We start from the raw sequence: 16,372 nt of genomic DNA on the forward strand, positions 1-16,372 counted from the left end.
ATGCGTTTCTGTCTGTAGAAATCTTTCTATTCCTGGAAATGGACTAATTAGCGGATCTTCAATATCCAATGAAAAAATCTGTGACGATAAAAAATCCATGCAATGACCTTTTGAAAGCTGAGAAAATGAGCAATGATGAATGTCATAATTATTAATTTAATACGTCACTTAAAACTGAGCAAATGCATCAGTCAGGATTTCTACAGATACCAATCTGTCGGAGACAGAGAAAAATATATCATCATATACACTGCTAAAAGTGATCAAGTTAGAAGAAGAAAAAATGAGTTGATGTTTTTTTGTTATTTTAAAATGTCATATCTGTTACAGAAAAAAATTGTGCATATCAAGATATGTACAGTGTATATTGCATACTGACGATACATGGGTTTAGGTATTTTTTTTTCTAATGGAGAGATGACACTTTAAAACAAAATGAATAATACATTAATTTTTACTTTCTTGCTTACGAAGTATAGAGAAAATATTGTAATCGACAAAAAAAATAAATAAATAAACTCGATAATTTAAGGAATTACCAGATTTCAGTCCTCCTTGAAACCGAATAACACATGTTTAACATAATAAACACCATAACTGAAAAATTCTTTAAAATTTGGTACATGGAATTAAGATAAAATTTACGGATTTTTCATGAATTCTGAAGGAAATCCAATCAAAAATCTTATAATGTGAAACAACATTTGACTAGTTATTGTAAGAGGGGGCTTCATAATGCAATGTTTAGGGTCACAAAATACTTAAACCTACCAGAAACGCAATCAATTATTGATAAAACATTGAAAACAGTTTGAGTGCAACAATAATACACATTGTTAAAAATGACATAAAAAATATTTCTTAAAAAATGCATGAAAAAGCTAATATTATCAAAAAGATGATTTACTGAATTTTAAAATGTCATAAAAGTTATTCTTTGGAATTGTATTTTTGTATTTTATCGCGGTAAAATGTCAGAATCTCTTTTGATTTTTTAACTAATTAAGATTTCAGAAAAATCGTTCAGAGATGTATAATTTTGCGTTCCAAAATATATTTGTACCAAATTTAGTAGTTCGATAGTAATAGAATAATGGTATGACTTGTGAGCAACCAATATACACACAGAGAAATAACTTTTTTCCTGTCCTTTGGACTGATTTTTGCATACTGGCTGTATTAGAGTGACCTTTGAATTTAATGAAAAGAGGGGGCGGAGAATTCTTTTGTGACCAATTCTTTTAAAAATTAAATCAATTTACATTCATGCAAAGTTTTATTAGCTTCATTAGTGAAATGCTCATAAATATGGAATTTTTTAATCCATATTTTACTCATTTCCCAGTTACTAAATTTTTGATATTTTGAACAGTTGTGTGTTTTTTGAGACAATACAATATTTTAGTATTTTTGTCGGAGATTTGGGTAGATCTGAAATGCTCAGATTCATCAAAATATTGAGATCGAGTTCTTCGACAATTAGAAGGTTTTTGATTTTTACTTCCAATAATAAAAACATAATCTCACCGATCTTTAATCTAACTTGCCTTTTCATTATAATGCACATGATTTTTTTTTGTTGTTGTTGAATGACAAAAGTAAATAGCACAACTTTTTTTAACCGTAACTCTGAAGAAATTAGGTCATCGACATAAGGCTTATCTTAAGGCATTATATTATTATTAATTTTATTTGTTGTATACTAAATTACCAATGAATAAATAAATTACTTTTAGATTTAAAAATTTGATGGCCTACATAGAGATAAAAACAAACTTATAATCTCTCATGATTTTGTATAAACTGACGGAAACTACGAGAAGTACCATAATTAAATGTTGTAATTACTTTCATTTTATTTGTTTCTAACCAAAATATGCCATTTTTAATAGGACCCAAACTGTACGGCAAAGCCATTGCACACCGAGATCTCGACACACGATATGCCAACACCAAGAAAAAAATAGTGCTCATTCATAATTTTTACAGAGCAAGAGTCAATCCACCGGCTAAGAACATGCTAGAAATGGTAAGTTCTATACACTCTTTCATTACAATTTTCTTTTTACTTTCTCAAGTACGAAATATGCAAAGACAAAGCGGAGGTTGCCGACACTAAGTTTTAAAACTTCAGAACGCCAATTTTTCTGTCTACTGAAATAGATATAATAGATAATGTATCTCTGTACATTGCAACTACTTTGTTTATCTTTGTGTCTGCAATGTCCATACAAATTTATCGCACTTGTCAGGAAATCAAGGCGTGCAGGTTGTAGTAATGACGGCTTAATGCATCTCGAAGCCCGCATTTAAAATATTTAAATAGAAAAAAAGTTATTTAATATTTTTATGTTGTTTTGAGTGATTTTTCGCACTATTTGTCCGTAATAACGTTTTTAATGATCGCAGAGAAAAAGACCTGATGCTAATCTGGACAAGGAAAAAAAAAATGTTGATCTGAAGATACTTGTTACCGCCATCTGGCCTAATATTCGATACCTTGTAATTTAAAATAAAAAACTATTTTTCCCGAAAAATTTGAAGAATTAAAATTATAATTCCAGTATCTAATATTCTAATTTTGTTATCTTTTCTTCCCAATTTTTTTAGAGCTTTATTTAAACATTTTCTGACTTAAAACAAGAGTAATCAATATAATATTTATCATCGATTAATCGTTTTTTTTTCTTTCTGAATTCAAATATCTTCTTCTTTAATCCAGTAAAAGGTTTTATTTCTTCGCTAATTTGGCAAGATGCCAAATTAGGGTGCCAAGAATCCTGAAGATTGTTTTTATATAACAAATTGCAGCAAACATTTAAATTTCATTGATTATTTTTTAAGCACGTCTTCATTTCTTAGTTATTTTCGATTTTTGTCGTCTGAAGTTTATCAAACCACATAATTGCTACAAATAAAAAATAAACCTGCAAAAATCAATATTATATTTCTAATTCGGTTTCATAATTTCATTTTGTGCTATTCGGATTTCGCTGAAATTTATTATGATACGAGCAACATCGTACGGGCTTTAGTAGTAATTTTAATATTTCTGATAGTTTAATGCTCTAAGCCTTAATTTTATTATTTTTTTTTTCATTTAATAAGTTACCTGTCTTTGAGACATCACATTCTCAGAAAAAAAAAAGGAAAATAAAAATAATTTGATGGTCAGGGCTCTCGAGTGGTCTAAAATACTACTGGCCCATGCCCATCTTTCTTTTTTTTTATTTTTGTCAAAAAAGAAAGTTTTTAGCACTCACTTAGGCAGGGAACGTGGCCAAAGTATGGGTAGTTTCATACCCTTGAGTGGTGTTGTCATTCGTCCAATTTTTTTAGCAGATAAATAAGGTAAAGGACGTAAGAAATAATGATAAAATCCTTGGCCAAAACAATCCAATTCGTAAAAAAATTATTCTTGTCAAAATACTAGTTAAGAACTGGATTTAGTCCAATTAGGTCACTTGAAATCCAATAGATGAATATATTAGATTATCAAAACGATTTGCCCCTTTGCTGCTCATAATTTATAAAATTTTCCAGCTTTCTTTATACATAGAGTATGCTTAGATTTTAAATATTTTTTCCTTATTTTCAGTAGCTGCTTATGTCTACTAATAATAAAGGCGAATATGTCTATCTTTTGGCGCTCTGCAAACCGTTTGACTGAGATAAACTATTTTGGCACAGATTAGTTTTGTTTGGTTTAGTTTAGTTACATTAACGTTCTTCTTTAAAGCAACACTAAGGCTATTTTGGAATGGACCCCTTAATTTTAAACTGTGGTCAGTTGACGAGGACGACGCCTCAGTTGGTACCCTACTCTCCAAACTTCCACAACACACCAGCTGACTTTTGGCGCAGATATATACTTTGGAGAGCTGACATGGGCGTCTCAAAGAAATTTTTTAAAGTATTGTTTAAAGTTTTAATTAATTAAAAAATGAAGCGAAATTTTAATATTTTCCCTTGATAATTTCCGAACATGTTTGTGCATTGGAATGATTTGTACACACTCGTAAAATTTTGAAAAAAAAAATGTCGTTTTTGTTGATATGAATTTAACTGTCAAGCAATTTCTTCTTGAATTTCGACATTTCTTTAAAAATATTTTTGCATAATTTTCAACAATACTTATATAGTAGCAATGTAATTAAAATCGTTTTTACTGTTTAATCAAATATATAACCCCGGATATTTTTTTTCTTTTCTTTTTTTTGCACTGTGATATCGTTGGACTTTGCTCCATAATAAATATAATTTTGAAACATGCCCATTTTTTATTATGAATCTATTTCTCTTTATATCCTAATGCTGAATCTATTTCAAATTTGTGACAATACTATAAAAAAAACCAGATTATTTATTAATTCGTCTATAAATGGACGCGATAGCTCAAATTGCAATGAGCTAGAGGAATGAAATTGAATATCCGGCCTTGAAATCAATATTTCAGATATTTTTGTCCAAATTCTTTTTTAAATTTACTCTCTTTAGTTTAACTCTTCCTTCACGTCATCTTAATAAGACAATAAAGATATGTCTCATTTTCACTAAATTTTGTTGTTGCTGTTGTTTTTTATGGCACTTGTCATACAAGCCAATTTAGACATGATCATTGTTTCTAAGTATCTCTAGTAATAAGAATTGTGGATATGCCTTTAAGTATTTAAAAGAGGAGAAAAGGTTTCTTCGAGTTGCAAATTCATAACATTTTATACTAGAGAAAAATATATGAATATCTGGGTATTGATTGGTTTCAAATTTAATATTCCATAAAATAAGTTTTTTAATGAACTGTATTCTTTATTATTTTTTTAATGTTCTTCTAGAGTTGGCACAAAGGGGCTCAAGAAGCAGCTCAGAAGTGGGCGGGTGCTTGCCAATTCCTTGTTCATGATAAACCAATCAGCAGATGGTTAGAAGGTAAGCAAATCAAATCGCTATAACAATAGATCACTAAGAATGAATAAGATATTGTTACCACCAGAACAATCATTGATCAGAATTAGGGATTGCAATACCGGACAAAGATTTCAATACCGGTATTCGGTATTTTTTAGATCTTAATACCGGGATACCGGTTTTAATACCGGTATTAGAAATTTTAGAAAAAGAAAGAAACCACAGGTGTTTTTTCGTTTTATTTACCAGTTTTATAAGAGAGTGTAAATATCACAAAAAATAATATATAACGTATAAATTATAACACTATATGAAGAATCACAAAAAAGTAAAGGAACAACTTATTCATTTAAATCACAATAAAAGTGTAAATATCACTATTCAGTCTGTGGTACTATTACAAATTTTTGAAATGTGATCTTAAAAAACATAATGCATCAATTGTACTGTCATTAAGCCTGAAAAGTAATTTTGTGTAAGAATTACCAGCTGTCGAAAACGCTCGTTAGACATCTACGCTAGTTCGTGATAGTGTTAGCAATGCGTATATATTTTTTCCAAGTATTCACCTCTAAATCCCTCATCTTCAAATAAATCAATTTCTGGTCGGATGGTTTTGAATATAGCTGATTTTTGTATTGCATTTTGGTTCGTTGAATTTTTTTTTTTTATTTATAGCTAATTCTAATTTTTGTTCAAGAGACAATTCCTTTTCACTATCGACATTAGTGTCATCATAATCTTCGATACCTGAACCGAATTCTTCTGAATGTGGATAGGTTTGTGGGTAAAAAAATTTAAGAAAATTTACTATAAACTTAATCAGATTTGAATTGATTCTTTTCTTTTCTTCTTTTTCTTTTTCATTTTTAAAATCATTATAATTATGTAAATACCATAAGACATTTTCTATTTCGGTATGCCTTTCTTCTGTGCGATTTTTCTATATAATATATAATTCTTCAAATAGTGATTTGTGATGTTCTTTCATGACTGCAACATGAAATGTATTGTTGCATTAGCTGTTAATAAATTAAAATCTCTCCGACATAATGCCTCTATAGTCAGTTTTATTGGATGTAGAGTTGATATAGTTCTGGATATTAAGTCGAATTCACTATCTGAAAAATTAATTTATAGGTTTAAGTCGATTATTGCTTTTTCGATTGGATTTCTAAATTTCAAAAATTGTTCCATCATTAGGAGTAAACTGTTCCAACGTGTCTTAGAATCTATTATTAACATATATTCTGTATTATTTTCAGTTAGTATATATTTTTGTAAGATGGCATTTTTTGTAGGGGAACGTTTAATTATCTTAACAATTTCTCAAACTTTATAAATTATAGGAAACAATTCTTGATGGGTTAATATTTCATCCTCATTAGCAATATCTTCTTCAACAATTACATTGTCAATATCACTCTCACTCTTACTCTCTTCAAAGTCGGAATCTGAAGTTTCTATATCCACAGTATTTGGATTCTTCTGTTCTTTATTGTTTTTGGTATAATACATCTATTACTCCTAATTGAATTCCATGAGCATAGCACAATTGCTGATTTGCACCAATCAACTTTCCAACTTTTTTCATAACTGTTGCTTCCTTAGTCGTTATGGATACAATATCTTCTTTCAGGGACAATCCATGTTTCGCTAATTTAGATTTAAGCAATTAATTAAGCATTAATTAGCTAATTAATTTCGCGCGTTAGGGAGACATAAAAACGTATACTATTTTGCTATGTCGGCGATCCCTGAACATATAGTGGAAACAATTTTAAAAATTTCTAATAAATACCGAAATACCGGTATTTAAACTTGTGAATACCGGTATTACAAAATTGTGCAAATGGCTCAAAATACCGGTATTCGGTATTCCGGTATACCGGTATTGCAATCCCTAATCAGAATAAATCGCATCAAGATCCCGAGATCAATCATCTCAGAAGAAGGATTGTTCAAATTAATTACTCGTTGAATTACATTCGAACAATTGAAAAATAGCAGCAAATGAAAAATGATATCAAAAGTTATTGCCTTAGTGCAAATGGGTTCTAACTTCTCTAGAGTTCTTAGGAAATCGCGATGACTTAATGCCAGAAAACCCTTTTCGGGACTTAAGGTTAAAGGGTTCCAAACGCGATCATGGTAATTAAATTCAGCATTGAACTAATATTTCTTGAACAGGCACTGTATTTACTCACATTATCTTACAACGATTCAAAATTATGAGATTCATCTGAAAGGAGCACATATATGTGTGTATGTGTAACAGATAATTTTTCGAGTAGAATCGTGGCCGAAGTCAGTTTAGTTTAGTTATACTAACATCCCGTTGTAAAGCAACACTAGGGCTATTTTGGGACAGACCTCGTAGTTTTGACCCACGGTCAGATGACGAGGACGACACCTGAGCTGGCAACAGGTTACGGGGCAATTAATGGCGAAATAAGAAAGTTACAAAATAAAACACTCAAAAAATAAAGGTGATCGCCCAAAAAGTCCGTTTAGAAAATTGCACCATATACTATTATAAAAACACAGAAAAATGTTTCTCGGAGTTATCTGTAAAATTGATGGAGATATTTGTGATTAAAATTATGTTAAAATAATAAATTTTCTATGACTGGAAAAATGCCTCATCCTAAAATTGAAAAAAGTTTTCTCCTATATTATTATATAGTTTTTCGAAATACTGGCGAAATGAAATGTAAGCAACGAAGAAAATAAACAAAAAGAGTTTTTAAAAAATCTGTAAAACGCACGTGGATAGGAGTATCTGAGCATGCATTGTTCAATTTTTTCTGTCAGTTGCAGATAACTCCATGAAACTTTTCCCAGAATTTTTATAATGATATAACATATATTTTTCAAACTAGATTTTTTGCCTGATGTCTACTTTTTTAGTTATTTTTTGCATTTTCCTTATTTAACCCCTATTTCGCTGTAACTTGTCTCAATAAATTCAGCACAGTCACTTTATCATAGGTGTACATTATTTCTCTGGCTATACGAGACTTTGTTGAGAATTAAAATGGCTTAAAAGCACTTACGATCATCGTGTATATAATACAATGCTCCACAAACTTTTAAAACTTTTAGCGATTTCTAGGAGGGGGGGGAGGCAAAAAACCATATTATTCACTGGCCGCAATTTCCTTTCGTTACGTTTCTAGATCCTTGTTAAAACTTCTTCAAGTAAGCACATTTGAAAAAAAAAATAAAGCTCAATAAAATTGCTTGTGTTTTGTAAAAAAAAAAAAAAAAAAATTATGACTCGGCGTTTTATAAAAAAAATTGGACAGTAAAACTCACACATGCATGTTTACATTGACAGCGGGAGTTGAAAATTTTAATCAATAAATCAATGACCGAATAAATTGGATTAATAGCCACAAGATCTCGATGAGTTCATGGAGTCTACCAACTGCTCCCATTTTTATCCCATAGAAAACATAGTATTGGAATAGATAATAAACTAACTTTCTTAATTAGTAATAATTAAGAAACTAATCTGCATCAATTATATTATATATTCCCTTATTATTTTGCAGATTATGGATCATGTGGCCAAAATATTTTTGTCTCAAACGTAGAAGTAGACTGGATGTTTGTAGCTAAGGCTTGGTTCATGGAAAATCAAAATTTCACTTACGGAAGTACTAACAACAATGTTACCATTGTTGGACATTATACGCAGGTAATAATTAAAATGGCAGTTGAATATATTTAGAGTCAATGATGTTTGGTTTTTAAATTATTCTTTAGCTTTCTTTCTTCACATTCCTATTTCTTCAAAAAAAAAAAACATTTAAGAAGGAAAATGACAGAAAATGTCTTTCTTATCTGGTTTTTACTTTCTCGTATATATAGCATAGAAAAAGTATAGCGATCGTCAAAAGATTCAAACTCGAGATTTTGACGAATCTCCAATTTTAGACGCCCCTGAGTTCAAAAAACACATTTTTAGAAAATGTCAGCCTGTCTGTTTGTCTATGATAAAGATAACTCATAAAACGCTTTGATTTGGACGTATGAAATTTGGTCTTTACACCAAATTTAGGAGTAAAATCTGTTCCGAAGTCCGTCTGTCCGGTTGTTCGAATATAATTTAACACGATAACTAGAAGGCAAAGAGAGCAAGACAGATAAGATTCGGTACACAGATTTAACATCTATTGTGTAGATATATGACAAATTTTGAGCCAAATCCAACTAAGGTTGACTGTCTGTCTGTACTTTCAGAAATAAGCAAACGCGATAGTTCAAAAACGCAGTAACTTAAATATATCAAATTTGGTATGAGAATCTGTGACTGCAAGTGCAGTTATGCGCCATTTTTTTAAATTTAAATCGGTTAAGAAAAGCATGTCTAAAACAGAAATTTGATTTTTAGATACTTTTAACTTCCAGCGATTAATCGCCAAATAACTCGCCAAGTACCACACGATAGATGCAGTAAAAATGCTGCTTAATAAAAATAAAGTTCACGCCAAAAGTTAATATTTCGTAACTATTGTACACCAGTGCCATGTAAGGCGTTCTCTGGCATGACGAATTTATTAGAGAGTATATGAGAAGGTTTTTGGAAACTACTCCCGCTGGTTTATCTATACAGAATTTCTTTAAAATACTTTCTATAGATCTTGTTAGCTGAAATTAAATATCAGTTCTAATCTTTGCTAGTGTCGATTAATGTTTATAATCTTTTATATACTTTTTTTTTGTTGTTGTTGTTCATTAGATGGTGTGGTACAATAGCCATCGAGTTGGCTGTGGTTTCAAATACTGCAGCAAGGATGTCGTAAGCAAGCCATTTTTCAACTATGTTTGTAATTATTGTCCTATGTAAGTAGCTCAAATTATTCAATCCACTTATTATTTTTGATTTGAATCAAAGCTTATAGATCTTGTTCTTAAGAAAAACATGTCTTATTGAAAACTGTAAAAAACTTCTCACACTTCTTTCAAGAAACTGAATTAAAAGGACGAATAAATAAAAAGGGGTATGCTTGAAATGTCAATAAATATACAAATGCAATGACACTAATGCAAATTTATTTCAAAGTTTTTGTTTAAAAATGATACTATTATATATTTACTTATACCAAAACTAAATTTTTGTCATATATTATGGTTTTCAGAAACTGGATTATCTAAATTTTTTTTCACCTAAATTTTAAAAATTCCAATTTTATCTTTCAATAATATGTTTCAGATTTTTGAGACATTAAAGAAAAAGAGCAAATTGCAATGAATTTAAAGAGAGAGAGAGAGAGACGCAGATAGGAATATTAAAAAAAAGAGAAGCAAATGGGAATATTTTTAAAAAAAAGGGGGGGGGACAAGAATATTTAAAATAAAAAGAGGAGTAAATAGGAATATTTAAAATAAATAGAGGAGTAAATAGAAATATTAAAAAAGAGAGAGAGAGAGAAGCAAGCAGAAATGTTTAAAATAAATAGAGGAGCAAATAGGAATATTTAAAATAAATAGAGGAGCAAATAGGAATATTTTTTATAAAAAAAGAAGAGCAAATAAGAATATTTTAAAAGAAAAAAGGAACAAATAGGAATATTAAAAAAAAAAAAAAAGAGCAAATAGTAGTATTTAAAAGAGAGAGAGAGAAAAGCAAACAGGAAAGCAATGTGAGTTCTCAAAGACTCGGGAATTCGACTATGATATACAAACCGGTTCGGGTAAAATAGCCCTGAACTGACCCCTTGACCCTTCTATTATCCGTTCCCTACCCTCCAGTTATGGAAAATGTGCAGGTGCTTTACTCTTTCTAAATCCTTCATTTTGAAATGGAGGTAGGGAAAAAAAGTTATCTCCTCTGCTTTCTCAAAAAAAAAAAAAAAAAAAAAAATTGAAATAGAAGCGAATAAAATGAAGTAGAAATTTTAATAAGCGAGAAAATAAGAAAATAATAATGAGGCGGAAATTTTCAAATTTTTTGAAAAGGGGGAAAACAAAGTAATAACCAAAGTTTTACATCGTTTGTATTGTGTAAACTATACAAATTTTAGCAACTGTATGTTAGCGACTGTTATTAGCAACTGTTAGCAACTGTAATTATAAAGTATTGTAAACTATACAATACTTTATAATTACAGTTGCTAACGACATATAAAAGAGAAATATATAACCGATATGTTTAAACTATATCTTTATTTCTGATACAGAAAATTATTCTGGCATCCATAGCGATTTATGCACCGTTTTGAATTTTGAAAAAGGAAATATTTTACTTTTATAACCAATGTGAAGATTTCCCAATCAGAATAAAATATTCATCAAAAGCGTATATACATTTTTTTTCATTAATATTTCTCCTATTTTTTCGATAATAATCTGATTGATAAAAAAATTTCGAAAAATGATGCGGTAAGCATATATATTTTATAAGAACATTAACAATGAATTTATATTCATAAATAATACTTTTTTTTCTTTAGTGGCAATCATCCAAAGCGTCTGGGAAGACCTTACGCTGCTGGGAAACCTTGCGAAAAGTGCCCAGGCCATTGTAAATATAAGAAATTATGCAGTAAGTAATTTCTGTCCGAAAGTCAGAAATAATAATAATAAAAAAATTCTCTCTGCAAGCTGGAAGGCAAATGTAGATTCTTTTACATCTAAGTTACTATCTAGAACATAAATTGTTTATATTTGAAACAGTCAAAATTAGAGCTTGAAAATCACTTTTCAGCCCCTAATTTCTAAGATATTGCAGTTATTAAAAAACTTTTAATACAAAAGATGTTCATTTTAATGAGGCGCTAATTTGGCTAATAGGATTTATTTTTCTATTCTTAAATCTTAAAAAAGTTATAGCGAAATGCAAATTTCACCCCACCACCACCATTTCCAACCCCTTTGAGCTCCAAAAAAAAAAAAAAAAAAATCCAAACAAAATTACTCTATTTTTCTATTTACAAGATAACACGGGCAAAGTGTTATATGTATATAGATAGATATAAACTTTTGAACGAAGGGTGGTTTTGGGTTGTAGAGACCATGATCGGTGAAGACCTGAAGAAATTTTCCCAAAGTCTTGTCATGAGAACCATTGCAATAGGTAATCTTCCCATAGGCATCTACCTAATAAAGGTTCAGATGCTATCACACAAAAAAATCTTAAATGTTTTAGAAATAATAACGAAATCAAATTTCGAAAACTAAATTATTTACATATTTCAATGTGTATAATTGAATTCTTTTAAATAATTGCCCAACACTTTCATTAAAAGGAATCGGAAAAATACGCAATTATGCAATATTTCCTAGAATCCTCCGCTAATATTCTTTAAAGCAGAAAACTATTTTTTTTCCGTCATTTTGTATTGTACCTTTATGAACTTCAGAAGCTTGCTTCATTAACTTCGTAAATAAGTGAAGAGAGGAGGAAAAAATTAATTATTTCTCAAAATTGCTTTCATCTAGTGATATAATGTCACCCTCAAGTAGAGCTATCTAATAGTTAATTGCAGAAATGGACAGTGTATGAAGACTTAAGTATCCTTTAAAATCAGCGAGAGTAGTTTTCTCAAAACTTTCTCGCACTCTTTCCAAATTAGCCTACAGATCATTTCATGTTTTCATACTAGACCACACTGATCTAGTTTTTCAAGAGCGTGTGGTTTAATTTTTTTACCTTTTGACTACCTGTGTCATGAGGCAGTGGCTCTATCAAATTTTAGGACAGAATATGTAGATTATGTAAATGTTTTACATTTTTTTTATCATTTTGCTTATCTTTAAAAAACTTAAATTTTTTATATCCGAGTTGCTAAATCCATTTACCATGCAAGTAAACATAAATTAAATGTTTTGTTATATTAATTAGTTATATAGAGGAGGTAAAAGGACCTCTAGATCTTATTATTTTCTCTTTTAAGTAGTATAGAGAAAGTTTAGTAATCGTTAAAAATTTGACCTCGAGATTTGGACGAATCCCCACATTTTTTTAATTATATTATATTATATATTTATACTAGGATTTTTTAAATATTTCTCCTTTAATCTTGAGTATGAATTATATCATCTTGATTTATTTCACACACAAAAAAAAAAAAATCACGCAAAGAAAGGTTAAACCTTATTTGTAACCGTTCTATTGATTTTACCATTTCATTTGCTACTCTAATTGTAAATTATCTTTACTTCAATTCCGGAACCTTTTGGTTACCTGTTTGATATCTTGCCGTTGGATACTACTAGGTACAGTAGTATCCAACGTTGACACTACTAGGTGCGTTAGTATCCAATGTTGATACTACTACTTGCCGTTGATACTACTAGGTACAGTAGTATCCAACGTTGACACTACTAGGTGCGTTAGTATCCAATGTTGATACTACTACTTGCCGTTGATACTACTAGGTACAGTAGTATCCAACGTTGACACTACTAGGTGCGTTAGTATCCAATGTTGATACTACTACTTACCGTTGATACTACTAGGTACAGTAGTATCCAACGTTGACACTACTAGGTGCGTTAGTATCCAATGTTGATACTACTACTTGCCGTTGATACTACTAGGTACAGTAGTATCAAACAGGTAAGCAAAGAACCCTGAGTTCAAACAAACATATTTTTTGGAAATTGTCCATCTATTTGTGATAAAGATAACTCAAAAGCACTTTTAACTAGACGAATGAAATTTGATATATGGTTTCTATATCAAATTTGTAAATTTCTGTCAAATTTTGAGCTAACTCCGCTCTTTAGATAACTACAAAACGAAGAGATTTGGATAGTTAAAATTCTATACACAGTCGTCGAACATATAAAATAGTCTATAATCTAGACACCTAACAAATTTTAAGCCAAATCCAACGAAGAATTGACGGTCTGTCAGTCTGTACTTTCACAAACATGTAAACGCAATAATTCAAAGACGCAATGACCTAAATATATCAAATTTGGTATGTGGTTCTATGACTACAAGTATAATTTTGTGTCGAATTTTGTTACAATCTATTGGGAAAAACGTGTCTTAAACAAATATTCGATTCTCTGAATTTTTACGTCCGCTATTGATAAAATGACAAGGATTAATCATCAAAAAACTCGCCAAGGACGACATGATAGGTTCAGTAAAAATGTTAAATTCCTGCCAAAGTTTGGTCTTTGGTAATGGCTTTCAATGCCCAACGCCATCAAGGCGTTCTCTGAGATAACATCTTTAGAGAGTATGCAAGAAAGTTTATTAGAGAGTATGCAATTAGAAAGTATGTTTGTATAGAGTATGTAATTAGAGATATGTATGTAGAGAATTAGAGAGTTATGTTTATTAGAGAATATGCAAGTAAGTTTTGGAAAGACCAATATCGCAGGTATTGTCTAAGGTCCATACAGTGTTTAATCTGTTCTGTTCTTTCTAAACACTTGCATATCAAGTAGAATTTACCAAATAATTCAAATCGTATTTCCAGTAACCAGTTGTTATTTCGTGATGCTTCAAGCCGAAAAGGAAAAACAAATGCACATTTACTTTTATTTGAAATTGAATTAATTTATTTTTAAAACACTAAAAGTTGTCAACTTTTTTTTTACAGCAAACAGTTGCCCATATTCGGATTTGTGGGTCAATTGCGTCGATCTCAACTCAACATGGCATTCCTGGCTATGCAATGAAACAGAAAATGCTAAACACAAAGCATGCCAAGCTACTTGTAAGTGTCCCAACGCTATCAGGTGAACGCTTCTGCTGTTTCTGAAACGTGGAAATTATTTTCGAGGAGAATTCGATGTCTTCAAACATCTACAACAACCTCATCGCAAAATTCTTTGTAATTGCTTTGTAACACTTTCATACCATCTTTTTCTTGAAACTTCAAAGCCTTCCTATTCGCTCTAGAATATTGTGAGTTTTAAAACTCAGTAGCTGTCTTATGATGGATAACTACACTTAATTATTGATTTGTATGATGTTTGATTTATTTATAAAACGTTTGAATAATGTGGTTGAACACCATATACACTGCAAGTGACTTTTAAGTTATCAAAACTGTACAAAGGTTAATATGTAAAAAAAAAAAAACCCCTGAAATATTTTAGAGTTGTTTGTTTTTATATCATTTTTCGAGTCGATATAAATATAATTAAATATTTCTTATTGTTGTTACTTAGATAACAAAGAAGTGATCTTGCTGAATTTTATAAATATATACTTAAGAATTGATTCTCCATTTTAAAAAATGCATAAAAATGTTATTTTAATTGTTCAGATTTGTTAATTTATTACTCATTTTAATTAGACCCTATTAGCGCAAAGTTCTCATACATTCTCATTTTGATATACTTAACAATATTTTACGGCAATCAGAATATCGAACACTTCCATAAAGACACGTATAATAAATACAAATAAGGCTAATAGAATATATGGAACATGGATTGAAATTCCCTGGCAATTTCAACAATTCAGTTACTGTTTTTAAAAATAATTTACAATGTAAATAAAGAGTACGCTGTTTAAAATTGCATGCTGTGCAAGTATTTTAAAAAGTTCAGCATGTTGGAAGTGGAGCAAATTTTGATCACCGACAGTATCTTCGATACAAATTTTTTTTTTTTGTTTGTTTGTTTTGTTTTTTTTTAAAGATATATTTGCAATTCTTCAGTATTTAAAAAAAATGTACATACAATTATCAGAAATGTATATGTATGATAATGATGGCAAGTGGAAAATAAATAAATGGATATTTTGTTAAAATTGTATTTATTTCACCTATTTACTAAATGAAATTCATGAATCTAAAATTGTTGACATAATTAAATAAATATAACGGGAAAATCAGCTGGACGTAGAAGTTGATTAGTATTTAATGCAGCAAAAGCTATGTAAAAATAGGAAAAATAATTATCTATTCTTATCAATTTGAATTTTTTTTTTCTTCTTCTTATCCGAGATAAGTAAAAAAAAAATGCAAATATTCTTTTTGTATCTCTCATTCGTGTTTAAAAACAGACAATTTGCAACTTAAGAAGTCGATTGCTCATGCGATATGATACCGAAAAGAATAACGGATTTTATGAACTAGATTAAGATTTTCAACCGAAATTGATTTTCTTCATAACTGTGTCGATAAACAGAAGAGATAAGGGATTGTCATTTTGTCACTTCTCTTCAAGTACGATAGTTCTTTAAAAAAAAAATCTCTCTTTTTTTTTTTTCTTTTCATCTTTAAATAATTTATTAAAAAACAGTTTTTGCAAACACACTTTTATTAGTAGAGCAATATTTAAGAAAAGAAGAGTTGAATGTATTTCTACTTTTAAGTAATTAATTTATAAATTATTATTATAAATATTACGAAATCTTATAATTAAATTTTTTTCAAATTCTCAACCAGGAGAAGACATCACTAATACGGAATCAAATTTTAATTAAATTAAGCTATAAATTGATGATTAAATTCTGAAAATATTAAAATGTGTTGTCATCAAAAAT

The 16,372-nt window shown here is 29.6% G+C and overlaps 1 protein-coding gene across 2 annotated transcripts in view; it reads left to right on the top strand.

Moving 5' to 3' along the window:
• LOC129987412 (cysteine-rich secretory protein 2-like) overlaps nucleotides 1-15,502 on the top strand; it is a 94,993-nt gene extending 79,491 nt beyond the window's left edge. For both annotated transcript variants that reach the window (XM_056095387.1, XM_056095386.1), the window contains exons 3-8: nucleotides 1,893-2,029; nucleotides 4,833-4,926; nucleotides 8,463-8,608; nucleotides 9,653-9,756; nucleotides 11,367-11,458; nucleotides 14,475-15,502. In XM_056095387.1, coding sequence (XP_055951362.1) covers nucleotides 1,893-2,029; nucleotides 4,833-4,926; nucleotides 8,463-8,608; nucleotides 9,653-9,756; nucleotides 11,367-11,458; nucleotides 14,475-14,617 — 716 coding nt within the window. In that variant the 3' untranslated portion in view covers nucleotides 14,618-15,502. The remainder of the gene's footprint in view (nucleotides 1-1,892; nucleotides 2,030-4,832; nucleotides 4,927-8,462; nucleotides 8,609-9,652; nucleotides 9,757-11,366; nucleotides 11,459-14,474) is intronic.
• Nucleotides 15,503-16,372: the final 870 nt, after the last annotated feature.

Source organism: Argiope bruennichi, chromosome 10 (assembly GCF_947563725.1).
Source record: "Argiope bruennichi chromosome 10, qqArgBrue1.1, whole genome shotgun sequence".
In the NCBI taxonomy this organism is placed as follows: domain Eukaryota; kingdom Metazoa; phylum Arthropoda; class Arachnida; order Araneae; family Araneidae; genus Argiope; species Argiope bruennichi.